The sequence below is a fragment of the Acinonyx jubatus genome, chromosome E2, assembly GCF_027475565.1.
Source record: "Acinonyx jubatus isolate Ajub_Pintada_27869175 chromosome E2, VMU_Ajub_asm_v1.0, whole genome shotgun sequence".
Taxonomy (NCBI): domain Eukaryota; kingdom Metazoa; phylum Chordata; class Mammalia; order Carnivora; family Felidae; genus Acinonyx; species Acinonyx jubatus.
The window spans coordinates 54,630,938-54,650,744 of record NC_069396.1 but is presented as its reverse complement, the minus strand read 5'-3'; the positions used below and the strand labels follow the sequence as shown (position 1 = coordinate 54,650,744).

Genomic DNA, 19,807 nt, shown 5'->3' with positions numbered 1-19,807 from the left:
GTCCGAGTGCAGAGAAGACCCCACAGAGCTTCTGGCTGGATCTTGGGTTGACTTTTCCTGAGGTCTGTATTGGACAAACCTACAGTTTCGGCCTCCTCCCGTGCTTCTCCTTTACTCACACTGGCTGCCCCGCGACCCTTGGGACACTTCCGGTCACGAAATGCGTGTGGGGATTTCCGCACACCCCTGCAATTCTCCAGGACACCAGCTGGGCCATGCAGTGTAACTTCATCCCGACACGAGCTACCTGGAGTGTCAGGTCCCACAGGTGAAGGGCTCGGCCCCACGAATGAACCCCCCTCCTCATTTCATACCCCAGGGACCAGTAGTAGGTCCCCAGGTTACCTACAACTTCGGACTTGCTTACAAGTGGGAGTTCCCCACAACTCCTTCCTCCAGTTCCATTGATTTGCTAGAGCAGCTCACAGAACTCAGAGAAACACGGACACCAATTAAAAGCTAGGTTAAAGCATATAGGTGAACGGCCAGATGAAGAGACACATGGAATGAGACCTGGAAGGGTCCCAAGCACAAGCTTCTGTCCTGGTGGAGTTGTGTTATGTTGCCCTCCCCCAACCTGGCTGTGTTCACCTACCTGGAAGCTCACCCATCCTTGGGGATTTTATGGAGGCTTCTTCAGGACTGACCAATTATTGACTCAATTTCCCTCTCCCCTCCCCGGAGGATGGGTGTTGGGCAGAATGTTGCAAACTTTTTTTTTTTTAATTTTTTTTTTCAACGTTTATTTATTTTTGGGACAGAGAGAGACAGAGCATGAACGTGGGAGGGGCAGAGAGAGAGGGAGACACAGAATCGGAAACAGGCTCCAGGCTCTGAGCCATCAGCCCAGAGCCTGACGCGGGGCTCGAACTCACGCACCGCGAGATCGTGACCTGGCTGAAGTCGGACGCTTAACCGACTGCGCCACCCAGGCGCCCCTGTTGCAAACTTTTTAATTATGGCTTGGTCCTCATCCAGAAGCCTTACAGGAGCCCACCCAGAGTCACCTCATTAGAATAAAAATTGCTCCTAACGCACTTATCACTTAGGAATTTACAAGGGTTTCAGGAGCGTGTGCCGGCAACCAGGGGCAGCTGGCCACAAGGGGCAGAGACCTATATATTTCCTATTATCTCATAAGGTCAAATAGCCAACTTCAAAAATTAAGTGCTAAATGACTCTACTTTTCTAATTAATGTTCTGTAAATGACAAATTTATAGAATTTCTGATGCCAGGGTTTAGGGTCAGGGAAAAGTGTCACTATGAAGGGGTGGCATGGGGAGTTTGTGTCGACAACACATTCTGAATTTTTACTGTGGTGTTGGTTACAGAAACCTACATATGTGATAAAGTTTCTTAAAACTATATATAAAAAACAAAAATGAGTGCATGTGAAAACTGGTGAGATCCAAGTAAATCCTGTGGTTGAAAGTTACAAACTACGGTTATGTAAGGTTTTACCTTTGGAAACAGCTGGCTGAAGGGCATTTAGGAAATCTCAGAAATACTCGTTTTTGTGATTCTAAACTTACTTCAAAATTAAAACTCACATACGACGCCGAGGTAGCTCAGTCGGTTAAGCATCTGACGGTCATGACCTCACGGTTCGTGAGCTCAAACCCCGCATTGGGCTCTGCACTGATGGTACAGAGCCTGCTTGGGATTCTCTCTCTCTCTCCCTCTCTCTCTGCCCTCTCCCATCTCGGTCTCTATTTCAAAATAAATAAACTTAAACAAAATTAGAAGTTATATAAACGTTGCATTTACATTAATTTTATAAACCACTTGATGCTGCTTATAAACTTGGTTAAACACATCCAAATATATTGAGTTACACATATGAATATATCGTTTCATTCTGAAGTACTTCAAGTATTTGGTAATAACAAACTTGGAACAAAGAAATTCAAGGGTTAATTATATAATGAAACAGGCAGAGAACACTCATAGAACACTCCTGCATTGTACATATTAAAATTTAATACATGATAAGAGTAACTGCCACGATTTAAAATTGATAACATCAATGACAAGGCAGTCAGATATATGGCTGAAGGTATCCTGTTCTCAATGTCTGAGAGGTGTATTATCTGTTATGTTTAGACATATGACAGAACTCTCCTTCATCATTTCCCCAAGTCCTCTTTCCTTAAGTTGTCCGGTATTTTGCTAAAGTCCACCACATTGAACGTGTTCCTAAGTTATTTCTGTGTGGATTTCCTGGCAAATACGTTACTTCAAGACCGGACTATATTTATTACCATAGGAAAGTACTTCTCTAGTGTGAATTAACATCTATTGAGGTCTTAACTTCTGGGCAAAGGCTTTCCTAGTCATTCATGATCTGTGATGATCACGTGATAGGTCTTCTTCCCACCGAAGGCTTTCCTAGTCTGTCACATTCATAGAATCTATCTTAAGTCAACACTTTTTAGATGTATAATGTCCTAAGATATTTTCATCAAGGCTGGCTGCGTGAGCAGTTTTGTAAATTTTTTGTCAACGTAAAATGTGACACAACTGATCACTAAAGATAATACCATTCTTCGCATTCATTCTTCATTGCAAAATATTATCTTGAGGGCCTACAACTGGCAACAGGTTTTCCCAAAGTGACTATCTGTGAATTCTCTTGTGTTTAACAAGGATTGACAAGTGGGCAAAAGTTTTCCCACAATCACTGCATCCATAGGGCCTCTCTCCGGTATGTTTTCTTTGATGAACATTGAGCCCTGACTTGGTCGTGAAGGCTTTCCCACATTCCCTGCATTCATATGGTTTCTCTCCTGTGTGAATTCTCTGATGGGTAATGAGATCATTTTTGCGCAAAGAAAATTTTCCACATTCGGTACATGCAAAGGAGGTTTTTCCCGCGTGAAATCTCTGATGTTGTACGAGGCAGGTCTTCTTCCGGAAGGCTTTATCACATTCGTTGCATTTGTATGGCTTCTCTCCGGTATGAGTCTGCTGATGTATACCTAGAGTACTCTTCATGGTGAAGCCCTTTCCACACTCACTGCATATATACGGTTTTTCCCCGGTATGAGTTCGCAAATGTGCAACGAGCATGCTTTTCCCAGTTAAGCCTTTGCCACACTCATTGCATATATAGGGTTTCTCTCCTGTATGAGTGCGCCTGTGCACATTGAGATGACTCTTCTCTGTGAAGCCTTTTCCACATTCACTGCATATATAGGGCTTCTCTCCCGTGTGAGTTCGTTGATGTCCGACCAGCCGTATCTTTGCTGGAAAGCCTTTCCCACATTCACTGCATATGTAGGGTTTCTCTCCTGTATGAGTTCGCTGGTGTACAATCAAGCGGCTCTTCACGGTGAAGCCTTTCCCGCAATCACTGCATATATATGGTTTCTCTGCAGTATGAGTTCGCTGATGTACAATGAGATCACTCTTCATGGTGAAGCCTTTTCCACATACACTACACACATAGGGTTTCTCTCCTGTATGAGTTCGCTGATGTCTGATGAGCGGACTCTTCAAGGTGAAGCCTTTTCCACACTCACTGCATGTGTAGGGTTTCTCTCCTGTATGAGTTCGCTGATGTACGATGAGACAGTGCTTCATTGAAAAGCCTTTTCCACATTCACTGCATGTATACAATTTCTCTTCTGTATGAGTTTGCTGATGTGTGAGAAGACTGTTCTTCAGGGTGAAACCTTTCCCACATTCATCGCATATAAAAGGTTTCTCGCCAGTATGAGTTCGATGATGTGCAACAAGACGCCTCTTCTCAATGAAGCCTTTTCCACATTCATTGCATATATATGGTTTCTCTCCTGTATGAGTTTTCTGGTGCGTAGTGAGACTAAACTTTGTAGAGAAGGCTTTCTCACATAGACTGCATTCATGGGGCTTCTCTCCTGTATGAGTTCGCTGATGATAAACGAGCCGACATTTCTTGATGAACGCCTTCCCGCATTCATTACATGTATAAGGCTTCTGTCCCATATGAGTTTTCTGGTGTATGTTGAATTGTGATTTCTTAGGAAATGTTTTGTCACATTCAGTGCATTCATAATGTTTCAGTCCTGTATGAATTCTCTGATGTTCAATTAGCCTGGATTTTCTGGAGAATGCTTTCCTACACATACCGCATCCATGAGGTTTCTCTCTAGTATGAACTCTCTGATGATCAGTGAGCTGAGACACCTTGACAAAGGCTTTCCCACATTCTCTGCATACATGGGCTTTCTGCGTATTTTGAGTTCTCTGTTGTTTCATGACCTGGGAATCATTATTAATGGGTTTTACACCTACAGGAAATTTATTTACACTATAAAATTGTTCGTGGTTACCATAAAGAAGGGATTTCCCATTTTCATGAAACTCAGCAGAGTTCTCCAAATTACAGCTTATACTCTGGCTTTCCAAACTTGAATTTGATTTTAAAGGTTTTTCATGTAAATCAAACATATCATAATTTTGTTTCAACAGAAAATCACTTTCACTCTGGTTAAAAATGCTTGCAAATGTATTATGTTCACAGCATTGTTCCACACTCTTCTGAATGCTTCGATTTTGTAACTGACACTGCAGGGGATCATCAACTTTCCTGATTTCTAGGAGAGAAGAGAACAATGAATCACTCTGTCATCTCTCATAATCTTAGTTTGGAATAAAACTGTTTTAAAAAGGCCTTCATGTGAAGTAGTTATTTTAAGTGACAATCCTACAGGTGGTATAATAAGAAATACATTTGGTCTCTATCCACAGTTCTTGGTACAGAGCTTCTAAATGTCCTAACGGGAGTTTCTTTTGTTATTCATAACAAGCCCTTTCAATCACAACTGAGTTTATGCTAATGAGGCGATTTAGCATAGGGTTCCTACACAACCACGAAATGGGGCTGGTACCCAGAAAGACCAAGCGATTATAAGGTTGGAACTTTCAGCCCCACCCACCAAGAAAGGGAAAGGCAGGAGGAACTAGAGATTACAGCTGTACAGAAACTCTCGGGGCACCTGGGTGGCTCAGTCAGTTAAGCTCTTGACACGACTTTGGCTCAAATCATGATCTCACGGTTTGTGATATTGAGCCCCATGTCAGGCTCTGTGCCGACAGCACGGAGCCTGCTTGGGATTCTCTCTTTCTCTCTCCCCCTCCCCTGCTCATTCTTTTTCTTTCAAAATAAATAAACTTTTTTTTTTTTTTAAAAAAAGCTCTATAGAAACTCTTAAATAAGATCTGATCAGCTTCTGGGTTGGTAAACACATCCGTGTGCCAGGAGGGTGGTGCACCCCAGTTCCATGGAGACAGAAGCTCCTGCATTCAGAAATCCTTCATACTTTGCCCTATGTACCTCTTCATCTGGCTGTTCATCTGTATCCTTTATAAATCCTTTATTAAGCTGGCAAACACAAGTGTTTCTCTGAGTTCTGTGAGCTACTCTAGCAAATTAATTGAACCCAAAGAGGGGGACATGGGAATCTACAATTTATAGCCAGATGGACCAAAGCATAGGTAACAATCTGGACTTGCAACTGACATCTGAAGTAGGGACAGACTTGTGGGACTGAACCTTCAGCTTATAGGATCTGACATTCTTTCCAGGTAGATAGTATCAGAATTGAGTTAAATCTGTAAAACATCCTGATTTTATTCTAGGTATAGACAACTGAAGCAAAGGATTAAAGAAGGCAATTGCAGTTTGTGAAACACAGTTAAAGAAGCAGTGGAGAAGTAAGAGGTAGAGGAAATCAAGATATATTTAAAGAAAAGATAAGGTTCACTAATGGGCTCAGTGGGAGAAGTGGGAAGAGGTTAATGAAAGCGAGGACTCAAGGATCACTTCAGGAATTGTGTGGCTTGGCCTGCTGGACAAAATGTCTCTCACTAAAATAAGGAATATTACTGAAGTCCAGAATGAGGGGAAAATCTAGCATGCATTGTGAAACATGCATGCTAAATGTGAAGATGTGATCTTAAAATGTGAAATCACATCTTAAAATGTGAGATTTGTTTAAAAGTTGATTTATTTTGAGAGAGAGATGAGCACATGAGAGCAGGGAAGGGATAGAGAGAGGGAGAGACAGAATCCCAAGGAGGCTTTGTGTTACTGGAGGGCTCAAACTCATGAACCGTGAGATCATGACCTGAGCCAAGATCAAGGGCTGGATGCTTAACCGAGTGAGCCACACAGGCACCCCTAGATTGTTGAATTGTACACCTGAAACTAATATAACACTATATGTTAATTATACTTGAATTTAAAAAAAAATCAGACTCAAGTTCTTGAAAAATTAGTAGAAATTCCATTTGCTATCACTTTAAATTTATTTTTTATATTTATTTATTTATTTTAACATTTATTCATTTTTGAGAGAGAGACAGAGAGACAGAGAGACAGAGACAGTGAGTGGCGGAGGGGCAGAGAGAGAGGGAGGCACAGAATCCAAAGCAGGCTCCAGGCTCCGAAGTGTCAGCACAGAGCCCGACGTGGGGCTCCAATTCACGAACTGTGAGATCATGACCTGAGCCGAAGTTGGACGCTCAATCTACAGAACCACCCAGGTGCCCCATTTTGCCATCACTTTACAAATTGAAAAGTAATAATACATGGGTACATCCAGTATCAGGGTGTGACTGAATTACAATAATAACAACAACAACAACAACAACAACAACAACAACAACAACGTCAGGGAGTGCTTCAGAGCCTGGAGCCTGCTTCGGATTCTGCATCTTTCTCTCTAACCCTCCCCTGCTCGTGCTCTGTCTCTCTCTCTCTCTCAAAAATAAATAATAAAAATTTTTAAAAAATCATGTGAAAACAAAAGCTTTAGGAAAATAAATGCAGTGATAACATCTAATAATTAAAGGAAAATCTGAATTAACAAAACCATGAAGGAAATCATTTGAAGCAGACATAACTTATGACCCAGTTTGGGCTGGCAATCATGTGGCATGTTAAAAAAGATATTTTCTTGTTGATTAAATAATCTTTGAGAGCTCAGCAAGCAGAGAACATTCAAGGTAATGCCAGGATGGGGACAATTTAAAATGTGTAGTTGTGTTGAACTCAAAGAGAACCTAAATTTTATTTTTTTTAAGTTTATTTATTTTATTTTGAGAAAGACAGAGACAGCACAAGCAAGGGAGAGGCAGAGACAGAGGGAGACAGAGAATCCCAAGCAGGCTCCGTGCTGCTAGCACAGAACCCGATGCTCTGTGGGTTTGAGCCCATGAAGCCGTGAGATCGTGACCTGAGCCGAAACCAAGAGTTGGATGCTCAACCGACTGAGCCACCCAGGCACCTCAAGAACCTGCATTTTAAAAAAAGGATGAAGAGAAGAGGATTCCTGTGCTCACACACAGAATGGGAAGTTATGGCTGGCTGCCATGAAGAAGGGTAAAATATATAGGATGAAAGCATGCATTAGACAATATTGAGAGAGAAGTCAATTGACATCTTAAGAAAAGAGAAAGAGGTTGACTCCCGGGAATGGAGGAAACTTAAGAGTGAGGAGAACTGAGAAGAAAACGAGAACAAAAGTATGGAGAACTTCAGGGGTTCCCGGGGTGGGGGTGGGGGCAAAGAACGACATAAATGCACAGCAAAAGCCAGGTTACCATGGAGACCAAGTGTCAAAGGTATAGTCAGAAGTTATGGAAGGAAATCATTATTTCCTGGTAAGCAGGCATAGTAGTGAGAAAAAAGTGGGGAAGTCAAAGTTGTTTTTTTCCAGAAAGGCCTGGAAAGTGGAATTTCACAGCAGGAGAGACACTGTCACAGTGGATGAAGGTTAGAAAGTCCGAGGAAGAAGATGACCATGCAAAACAAACAAAAACAAGAAGTATATAAAGCAAACAGGGAACAGGGATCAGATCTCAAAAGAAAAAAAGGGATATATTTTCCTCGAAATTTCAACAAAGAAGAAGAGTTCCCATAGGGGAAAACAGATGTGGGGAGGGGCTGTCACAGCTGTGACGCCTTCTCTGTCTGACCAGGGTACTGCTTCTGCAGCCACCCCCCACCCTGCCAACTTCCCACTCACCTGGGCAGATTCGACTGTCGATCTCATCTTCTGTTGTCCAAAGTTCTCCTCCTTCCAACTTGGAGAGTGCATCTGGTTTGCTGGTGAGATACCCTGTTCGTGAGAAATGATAGAGGACTCAGTGGTTGGGGCACCGGGGTGGCTCAGTTGGTTCAGTGTCCGACTGTGGCTCAGGTCATGATCTCGTGGTTCGCGGGGTCAAGCTCCATGTTGGGCTCTGCGCCGGCAGTGCGGAGCCTGCTTGGGACTCTCTCTCTCTCCCTTCTCTCTGCCCCTCCCTGACTCACACTTTCTCTCTCAAAATAAATAAATAACCTTAAAAAAAAAAGAAGAAGACGACGACTCCGTGGCCTGGGGTATATCAGGAGGGCATAACGTTACATTTTAGGGAATAAACAATGTTTCACATCTGTAAACATCAAGGCTTTTCTCTCAAGAGAGGGGACATTATATCCTCTTGTCTGAGAGAAGAAAAGGATGCGAGAATCTATCATGTCAGAGTACTAAAGAGTTAAGTAGCTGAGAAAGAAAAAAACCACTGGCAGAGCACCCTGTGAGAGACACAGAGGAGTCGTCCTCACCCACGGACACCAGGTTCCTGTAGTTCTCCAGCATCACGTCCCGGTACAGGTCCTTCTGGGCGGGGGCCAGGAGCTGCCACTCCTCCCGGGAGAAGCCCACGGCCACGTCCTCAAATGTCAGGGATTCCTGTTATAACACAGTTACATTTAATAAAATGATATTCTTTCAGTGATATGTAAAAAATGGATAAGGGAAACTATTCTGTTCATTTCACCATAAAGGAAATTGGTGGTTTTTGTTCTTTAATACATGGTGATAGAATAAGAAATCTTGTAAAATATTATGTTACTGTGCAGTCTTCTCTTCATCAAACAAAGTTGAAAATCAGAGAAAGTTTCTGTAACATGTACCATTAAATCCTTTTGCTGGTGTAAGAACATCTGTATAAATTTGAGCATCTATTTGCCAATACAGAACTACGTAGATGAATAACACAGATTTCTAAGTTCACCACGAGCATCTGAACCAATACCAAAATCAGTGATGAAGACTGCAGATATGCTAGAATCACCAGAAAACCCATACTAATTTCAGTGGTTAATATACTAAACAAAATAAAGGAGCCGTATAATACATGTATAAAGCAAAGAGATTAATGATCAAGCAAATTTATAAAAAAAACTACAAATATACTTATAGACACACAGATGTACATAGCAAATATATATGTGTGTGTGCATATCATTAGGCAGAGTTAACACTACAATAGAAACAATGAATAAACAGCTGCAGGAACCACGTTTTTACATTTATGAGAAGTAAGGGCAGTTAAGACCTTTACTCACCACAACAGATCTATGAGGAACGATCAAAGACCTATGTGAACTTCAAACCTATGTGTCATGAAACATTGACATTCCCTCAAGGAACTAGTCTGTTTTCTCCTCACAGTCGATGCCTGTGATACTGTGATATAATAAGAGGTATATATTTGGTATTCATCTCCAGTTCCTAGCACAAAGCTCCTAAAGCCTTTAGAAGGGCTTGCGGTGGGAGGGGCACCTTGTGTTATTTGTAACAAGCCCCTTTCAACCATACCCGAATTTATATTAACGAGGTAACTCTGGTGGGCCCCTAGATACCCTAAGGATGTGGCTGGTTGCTATGAGAACCAAGCTATTGATTAGAGGGCTGGAAGTATCAGCCCTACCCCAGGGTAGGGAGGGGAGAGGAACTGGAGATTGAGATAATCACTAAATGGCCAGTGATTTCATCAATCGCCTCTACATAATAACTTCCATAAAAAACACTAAACTACAGGGCTGGGGTGCTTCCATGTTGGTTAACACATCAAGGTGCTGGGAGGGTGGCTTGCTTGGAGATGGCATGGAAGGTCCTCGCCCCTTCTCCCATACCTTGCCCTATGCTTCTCTTCCATTTGGTTGTTCCCATCTTGTAGCCTTTATAATAAACTGGTAAATGTGAAGTAAAGTGTTTTCCTGAGTTACGTGAGCCACTGGAGTGAATTCTCGAACCCAAGGAAGGGATTGTGGGAACTGCCCATTTGTAGCCAAGTCAGAAGTATGGGTACCCTGGGCACCTAATGCTTGGCATCTGTAATGAGGTCAGTCTTGTGGGACTGAGCCCTATAAACTTGTGGAGTACGATAGTAACTCCAGGTAGTTAGTGTCAAGATTGAATCAAATTGTACACAGTGGTGTCTAGAGAGTTGAGGAACTGGTCGTTGGTATGAAAAAATTCACATGTTTGGTATCAGAAGTGTTGGCAGTAGAAACAGATCACAGTAAATAATGCCTACCATGTAACTTACCAAGATTCTCTTATGATGGTTGTCAGAGATATGTGCAACATTGACAGGTATCGTGACCTACAGGGTCTTGCACCATCACATATATTCCAACAAGAGCCACAAAGTATGAATCCTATGAAAAATATGTTCCTGATCCTACTTGGCCCAGATTTCTCCAGATCCTGCTATTCTCAATTCAAACTTTTTTGTTTAATTGCACTGATTTGTTTTTTCTACAGGCCTCTACAAATCCATTGGGGGAGGGGGAGGAAAGAATAAAAGAAACCAAAAGTCACCTGGGCCTGGATCATCTTCTTCTGATTTTGGGAAATGGCTGCTAACCGGGATGCTCTGTCTTTAGCTCTTCTGGATCAGCTCTAAATTTCTGTTCAAAAATCTCAGTCTCCAGTCAAAGGTTTCCCCAGAAATGCTGATGCCTAAGTCTTGGAATCTTCTCCTTTTTCCCTGGATTCCTCTTGTCCTTGGGGAGCCAGCACCTACAGGCTGAAAAGCAAATTACTCTGAGCGGCACAATCTCTGTAGGCCCAAATATTGTCACTGTCGCTATGCATTCACCTTAAACCAAGGCCCCCAAAGATCTGTCTTTTTGAAAAGAGAGGGAAAAAAACCACAAGATGAAGGGGCGGACCTACGCTGGCCGACCACACCTCCTCCCCTTGAGTAACAGGACTCCGACCCTTCCCTAGCCAATCAGCCAAGGCCACAACCCTTCCCCAGCCAATCGGCTGAGGCCACAGCCATTACCTCACCAACTGCCCCTAGACCCCAATAAAACCTTTGTGCTTTTGAAACTGGCTCTCTCTCCCGGGTATCTCACCACTGTGTTGGTGCAGGTAGGGCATTGAGCTCGAGCTAGCTCGAATAAAGGCTCTTTTGCTTTTGCATCGGACTCGGCTCCCTGGTGGTCTTTGGGGATCACGAACTCTGGGCATAACAAAGAGACTCTTCATGATAGAGAAGAAACTGAGGAGTGATGGAGGGAGGTGGGTGGGGGATGGGCTAGATGGGTGCTGGGTGCTAAGGAGGGCACTTGGGATGAGCACTGGGTGTTGTATGTTTAACCAACTGAGCCACACAGGCGCCCCCCACTGGCTGTGGTATGCAAGTGATGAATCACTGAATTCTACTCCTTGAAACCAATATTGCACAGTGTGTTAACTAAAATTTAAAAATTAAAAAAAAAATCGGTCTTTTTATTAAGTGCTCTGGGCCAAGTGGCAGGGGCCTCCTCAGGCACATCATTTTTAGGAAAGAGGACACACAGACAGTAAGAGATACACATTTTTCTCTTAAATCATGCATGTCCATCTACCTCTGCAAAAGTCTTTTTACATCCTAGGGGACATACACTTTGATTTTGAGAACATCATGCTAATAAGCAAATAATAACACATTGTCTTCATAATTTCTCATTGCATTCCAGTTCTTCATACTCTGTAGAGTATTAGAAGTATAAACCTGTATAGGATAGTTGGCAAAAACATTCTTTAGAAATAGAACTGAATTTTCAGGCGAAAGCACACAGTATTCTTCATCAGAAGACCTGTGTTACAGCAAATAAGAAGGTTCTTCAAGCAAAAGGAAAGGATCTTCCAATGTAAGCAGAGGAGCAAGGAGTCAAGAGAAATAAAACTGGTAAATAAGAGTTGAAGTCTAAATCAGTACCAACTGGAAATATAACAATGATCATCTCTCAGAAGGTTTTAAAAACATGAAGAGTTAAGATATTCCGTGACAGGGGCACCTGGGTGGCTCAGTCAGTTAAGTGTCAGACTTTGGCTAAGGTCATGATCTCGAGTTTCATGGGTTCGGGCCCCACGTCGGGTTCTGTGCTGACAGCTCAGAGCCTGGAGTGCTTAGGAGTCTGTGTCTCCCTCTCTCTCTGTATGCCCCTCCCCCATTCACACTTTGTATCTCTCTCTCTCTCTCTTTCAAAAATAAACATTAAAAAATATTAACAATAAAATAAAATAAATAAAGTAAAAAATAAAGTATTCCATGGCAGCATATAACATAGAAGTGGTGAGTGAAAAACTGTTCTAAAATCTCTGTATAGACAGAGAAGAATATAAAAGTACTAATTACCATAATACTTCGACAGACAAACTGTATGTTATTTTGCAATCTCTACTGTGAATAAAACTAATATATATATTTTTAAGCATACATAACTACATGTTAAAAGAGAAAAAAATATAATGCACATGGCTTCTGTAGCAACTACTCAACTATACCACTATAGCTCAAAAGCAGTCATATTAAAAAAAAAAAAAAATAGGTGTGGCTGAGTTCCCATAAGACTTTATTAACAAAAACAGGCACTGGCCCAGATTCAGTTCATGGGCTCTACCTGCCCAACTCCAAATGAGAACACAAAAGCTACATAATCATCTAAATCAAGGGTCAGTAACACAGGGCCTAGACCACCTGTTTTTGTAAATAGTTTTATGGGAATACAGTCAGCTCCACTTGTTGACCATTCTCTCAGGCTTTCACACTCTATCTACAAAGGTAGAGTTGAGAATTTACATCTGAAAACATTACCCAGTACAACACACTTTGAAACAATAATCAAAGATGACTTTTGAATATAGAAAGAGGCAAATCATCAGTATTCACCTAACACGTCTGTGTACATCTTTAGTCAGGTGGCTGGCTACAACATTTAAATAGAAAAATTCTAGGGGCGCCTAGGTGGCTCAGTTGGATAAGCGACTGACCCTCGATCTCAGCTCAGGTCACGATCTCGAGGTTGGTGAGTTCAAGCCTGGAGTAGGGCTCTGTGCTGACAGTGCAGAGCCTGCTTGGAATTCTCTTGCCTACTCTTTCTGCCCCTACCCCACTTGCTTGCTCTCCTCTCTCAAAATAAATAAGTAAACTTAAAAAAAATTTTTTTTTTTAATTCTAGGGGCGCCTCAGTGGCTCAGTCGGTTGGGCGTCTTGACTCTTGATTTCGTCCCACGTCATGATCCCAGCGTCTTAGGATCACGCCCTGTGTCAGGCTCTGTGCTGAGCATGGAGCCTGTTTAGGATTCTCTCTCAATGTCTCTCTCTCTCTCTCTCTCTCTCTCTCTCTCTCTCTCTCTCTCTCTTTCCCCCTCTGCCCTGTTCCCCCACTCACACTCTCTCTAAAAATTAAAAAAAAAAAAATCTAGACCATTTTAAAGCATACACAGGTCAAGGTCAGTATTAAAGAGCAGGACATTTCATGGGGATAATTTAACATTTTTAAAATTTATTTAGTTACCTATTTCTTTATTTATTCTTAGAGAGAAAGCCCGAGCAGAGAAGAGGGGAAAAGGGAGAGAGAGAATCTTAAGCAGGCTCCACACGCAGCACAAGCCTGACTCGGGCTTAACACAGAGTCAGATTCGGCTGCTCAACCGACTTAGCCACCCAACCACACCTAACATTCACTTAAAACAGACAATAGAAGTATCACCAGTAACCGAAAAATCCACTTCTAAGAATTTCTGAAAAGAAATACTGACAACAGTGTAATATTTGAGAGGTCATTTTTAGTTCCTCATTATATTTTTTCATAAGAGCACTCATGTTTTAAGTCAGAAAATTATTGGCATTCTACATTTAAATTGCTGTTGCTAGATCATTAATGTATGTTCACAAGTTTACTTTAAAAGAGACAGAGAAGTAAGGAAGGAGGTAGGGAGAGAGAAAATGAGTTACAAATACAAATTTTGCACAGCACAAAACCATAAATATGGGGAAATTATCAGCCTTTTTACTCAAATACACTAGGCTCCTGCCATCACAGACCACAATTTTAGGTATTTTACTATACTTATCTTCAAAACAACCCTGAGGGAGAGAGTTTAATGTCTCTTTTTGCCAAGTGGGAAAGAGACACAGGTCACACCCGTCACACAATGGAATTGAAAAATCAGATTAATTTCGTTCCAAAATTCACTTTCATTCCACTACACAACAGGCCAAGACTATTTGTAAATAAAATCTCTGTTCATTAAGTAAACAAAGGAAACAAGTGAAAAGCTATTGGAACGCTATTAATCATGTAATTGCAGAGGCATTTAGAGTACTGGCAGTGATCTGCAACTGTCTTTAAAATGCACCAAAACCGGGGCACCTGGGTGGCTCAGTCGGCTAAGCGTCCGACTTGGGCTCAGGTCATGATCTCACGGTCTGTGAGTTCGAGCCCCAACTCGGGCTCTGTGCTGGCAGCTCGGAGCCTGGAGCCTGCTTCCGATTCTGTGTCTCCCTCTCTCTCTGCTCCTCCCCCACTAGTGCTCTGTCTCTCTCTCTCAAAAATAGATAAACATTAAAAATAAATAAATAAAATGCACCAAAACCAACTAGAAGACTGATTCACGAAAAGAAGATGGATAGAGGGCTCAGGTAACTAACTAGAAGAGCTAGTCTAGTCCGAAGTTAATGGTAAAATCTAGGTGGTAGGTATATGAATGGTTACTTTAAAATTCTTTCAGTATGTCTGTATGTGTGAAAATTTTCTACACGAAAATGTTGGGTGGAGAGAAAGATACTGTAATAAGAATTTAGTAGGGTGGCCAAGTAGCAAATAAATATTTACAGTTAATTGATCTTTTGCATTACAGAAAATAAGGAAAAGGGAGTCAGAAAGTAATAACACGCTTACAACTGCAATAAAAATAAACAGTTTATATTGGAAACGAAAGGCTGGGGAACAAATCCAAGGGTATAAATGCATAATCATAAACTGTCCCCCAAATGATACCTAAACATCTCAAACATTTCATCTCTATATAGATTATACATAAGCAAATGCTTAACACGAATCCACTCACAATATCACCGGTTCACACATTAAAAATAATTTGTAAGTATTTATTATATGAAATAAGGCCAAGGAGAAAATCATAGTACCATTTACACAACTTATCTGAATTATAAATATTAAGCACATAATCTAAAAGCCTCAAATTGAAATCTACTAAAATTTTGACAAGGATTATCCCTTGTGAACGGAACGTACAGTGTGATAAGAGATTTTACTTGTGTCAGAATCTGAAAAGAAATATCCAAGAGGAATGTGCAAGGAATCTCGGAGGACAAAAGAGAAAAGGCGGCAACTTCAACATAAAACTGCTATTAGATAGGCTGGCTCATTCATCTCCGCAAAAACTTTCATTCCTGAGAGTCCGAGGGTACGAAGTGGCGCCGGCTGCCAAAAAACCAGAGCTGAAAAAAGGACCCGGGGCTAAAGGGCAGAAGCGGGGACGCACACCCGCTGTCGTTGGCGGCAGCCCAGGCCCGAGCTCCGCACGCCGCGGCCAAGCTCCCCCCATCCAGGCGCAGCCCACGCTCCCACCCGTACCCCCGACGCACCCGGCGGCCCCCGCGTGAGCTCCACGGACCCCGACCCGTGAGCCCCGAACAAAACCCGCTCCACTTGCAGCTGACCGCCACCACCCTCCCGCTCGCAATCTCTGAGCCCCGGCGAGTAAACGGCCCCCAAATGTGCCCTCTGCACCCGGTCGCTGTTCCCGAGAAATCTTTACCCAAGAACTACGAGAGCACCTCCTGACCGAGACCACGGGCACCGCAAGCGCACACCCTAACACGGAAGAACACCCACCCACGGTCTCCTCCCGCAAGAATTCCACCCACACCACCCCAGGCAGACGCCGACGAACCGTCCCCGGCCACAGTCCGCGAACGCACCTGATTTTCGCCACACACCACTGCGACCGACCGGCACCTGAACTTACTTCGCTGAACTTCGTCCGCGTCCGTCAGCACCGCGGGGTTGCGGCCAACAAGGGTCTGAAGCATTTCTAGAGAAAAGACAACTGGACCCCGGCTTTGCCGCTGCGGCAACATGGCCGCACCCTGGCCATGCCCCGTGGGGGCAGCCATCTTGGATCTCGGCCCTACGGGGCGCCAAGAGCCCGATTCCGCGCCCGCCGGCAGGGGCGGCTGGGAAAGTGAAAGGGCCAGTCAGTCTGGGCAGAAACGCACAGGTAGGAGGAGCATAGCTGGAGCTTACGCCAGGCAAAAAACGGTGCGGGGAAAATCCCTTTCAGCGAGCGGACTGGAAAATTAAAATTAGGACACGGCTCGGCTGGCGTGATCCTGTTAACAGGAAGTGGAGGTATTTGTACAGCACAGAACTCACAGAAGCCTCCTCGGGGGAGTTTCCAGCAGAAATGGGTTTGAAGCGACTTTTGGACGGAGAACAACGTTCGCAGAAGCTCTGAGGGCACAGGGATGACGGTCACTGATTAGGAAAGAAAACCGCTGGAACGCGCCAGTTAGGCGTGGGCAAGAGTAATGGGGTGGGAAGGCCACTAAGGCCAGCGAAAGTGAGAGAAGATCAGTGCCCAGGGAAGGGCGGAGCCTAGGCTCTGCACACAGAGCTTTTCCTGGGTCCAGAGAGGAAGGCAGGGCTCTGAGGACCAGTGGCCAGGAATAGGCAACTGTGACAGCTTCCACAAGAATAAAAGTTGTGTAAAAAAAAAAATGTTATACCACATGTGTCAATTGCGAAAAGCACCAACAGTCACAGCAATATAAATCCTAAATTTGGATCCAACTGAACCTGTCATATATATTGGAAGAATGGAGGGAAAGGACAGGAAAGGCCTGAGTGTGTGTGTAGTGTGTGTGTGTAAGAGAAACCGCCAAACTTTTCCAGAGTCAGTGTGCCAGTTTCCATTCCTATGATCAATACATGAGATCCACTCTTCCACACCCTATTACAAAAGGAGTAAGAAAAAGGCCAACCTAATTTTTTAAATAACTAAATAATAAACAGGCCATTTACTTTTAAAAGTCGCAAGTACTCATAACAAGTTTTAAAATGCATCTAATATTCAAATAAATGCAAAATAAACATGAAACAAAAACATTTTAAACCTTAACATTCACGATGAGCAACATTCACAGTGGCGAGGCCATGTGGATAAAGGCAAGCTTATGCTAAGCCTAAGTTTTATTTTTTCTCATCTGCTTAGTAGGTAACTGTTGTCCACTATGTACAGCTTTGAATGAATTGAGGTTATTATCATGCTTATCACAGTTCTTAGTTTAAAAGATGCACACCACATTTAATAAGTTTTAGGTATTTGGTATGTTTAGGACGACAGGCTTCAGACCAGAGTATGTAAATTAGTAAAATGTTTTTAGAGTACAATCTGCAATTATCCAATTTAAGCTTTTCATTCTCCTTGAGCCAGGGATTAATATTAAGAATTGATCCAGTAGAGGGGCGCCTGGGTGGCGCAGTCGGTTAAGCGTCCGACTTCAGCCAGGTCACGATCTTGCGGTCCGTGAGTTCGAGCCCCGCGTCAGGCTCTGGGCTGGTGGCTCGGAGCCTGGAGCCTGTTATCGATTCTGTGTCTCCCTCTCTCTCTGCCCCTCCCCCGTTCATGCTCTGTCTCTCTCTGTCCCAAAAATAAATTAAGAAAAACGTTGAAAAAAAATTAAAAAAAAAAAGAATTGATTCAGTAGAAATTAATCTTTTTGAGAACAAACATGTACAAGGATATTTATGGTATAAATTTTGACAAATGTAAGGAAATAAACACTCTTGTGATTCTTAAATTTACTCTTGCAGGGCGCCTGAGTGGCTCAGTCGGTTAAACGTCCAACTCTCGATTTTGGCTCAGGTCACAATCTCACAGTTCAGGAGTTCGAGTCCCACATCCGGCTCTGCACTGACAGTTCAGAGCTTGCTTGGGATTTTCTTTCTCCCTCTCTCTCTGCCCCTCGCTTGCTTGTTCTCCCAAAAATAAACATTTTTTAATTTAAAAAAATAAATTTATCCTTCCATCTCTATATTCACACTTTTAGATAGCATCCCCTCCTAGGGACTGTGACTAATGTGTCCAATAAGACAGTAACAAACAGGACAGAACCAGACTTGCTCAGTGAGGTATGGTATATGGTTCTCTTGGAGCTCCTCTAACACATTATACTAGAGCCCAAGCTAGCCTCTTGCAGCATGAGACTGTGAATGACCCCATCCATTCCAGTGACACTTAGACATGTAAAAAAAAAAAAAAAAGTCACCTAGCTTGTGCAGCCCCAGTCCAGACAGCCCACACTAGACAATCCAACCCTAGACCCACACAACAGAATTGGCAAATGTTTGTCTTTAGACATTAACTTTTAGGAAAGTAATTTTGTAATGCAGTCAAAAGAAACGAATACCAGTATGAATGTATACCAGTGGGTGATTTGTTAAATCAGAGATGTCTCTTCATGAACAACCTACAGACATACTGTAAAGTGGTGCAGCCACTATGAAACAGTACGGAGGTTCCTCAAAACATTAAAAACAAAACTACAATATGATCCACCAATTCTCCTGTATCCACTCAAATGGAATGAAGTCACTGTTTCAGAAACACAGCCGTACCCCCACGTTCACCGCAGTATTGTTTACAATAGCCATGCATCAAAACCTAAGTGTCCTATACAAACGAATGGATTTAAAAAATGTGGTACAGGCACAGACACACACAATTGAATATTCAGCCATAAAAAAGAAAACCTTGGGGCACCTGGGTGGCTCAGTTGGTTAAGCATCCAGCTTTTGGCTTCAGCTCAGGTCACAATCTCAGGGTTTGTGAGGCTGAGCCCCATGTTGGGCTCTGCACTGACAGCGTGGAGCCTGCTTGGGATTCTCTCTTTCTCCCTCTCTCTGACCTGCCCCCAATTGTGCCCTCTCAAAATAAATAAACTTAAAAAAAAAAAAAAGAAAAGAAGAAAATCCTGTCATATATGACTCATGAATAGATCCTAAGGGTATTATGCTGAGTGAAATAAATCAGAGAAAGACAAATATTGTATGATCTTATTTATATATGGAATCTAAAAAAAAAAAACAAACAAACTCCTAGATACAGAAAAAAATTTGGTTGTGACAGGCAGGGGTAGGGGTGGGATGTGGATGAAATGGGTGAAGGTGATCAAAAGGTACAAACTTCCAGTTATAAGATAAATAAGTCTGTAATAATAGTAGTAATGATGTGTGGAATATCGTTAGCCATTAGGGAGACCCAAGTTAAGCTCCAGATCGGTTACTACTATATACCTAATAAAATGGTTAATGTAAAATATAACGACAATACCAAGTGCTGGTGAGGATGGAGAGCGACTGAGTCTCTCCTATGCTGCTGGTGGAATGGCTAAAATAAAATCTACAGCTGACCCTTGAGCAACGTGGGGTTGAACTGCATGGGTTCACTTATATGCAGGGTTTTTTTTTATTTTTACAGTAAAGCACTGTAAATGTACTTTCTCTTCCTTGTTTTTGTTTTTCTTAGGCTTTGTAAATCTTTTAACATTCCAGTATAATTAACATACAGTGTTATAATAATTTTAGGTGTACAATACAGTGATTCAACAATTCTATAAATTACTCAGTGTTCACCATGATAAGTGTACTCTTAATCCCCATGTTTTTATCCATTCCCCTAC

At 42.5% G+C, this 19,807-nt stretch overlaps 1 protein-coding gene across 1 annotated transcript; it reads right to left on the bottom strand.

Moving 5' to 3' along the window:
• Positions 1-1,950: 1,950 nt before the first annotated feature.
• LOC106973001 (zinc finger protein 615) lies at positions 1,951-16,771 on the bottom strand. The gene is made up of 5 exons (XM_015070033.3): positions 16,046-16,771; positions 10,642-10,849; positions 8,595-8,721; positions 8,014-8,106; positions 1,951-4,578 (listed from the first exon to the last, which is right to left on the bottom strand). The coding sequence occupies exons 2-5, from the start codon at positions 10,654-10,656 to the stop codon at positions 2,618-2,620; spliced, it is 2,196 nt and encodes a 731-aa protein (XP_014925519.2). The 5' UTR covers positions 10,657-10,849; positions 16,046-16,771; the 3' UTR covers positions 1,951-2,617.
• Positions 16,772-19,807: the final 3,036 nt, after the last annotated feature.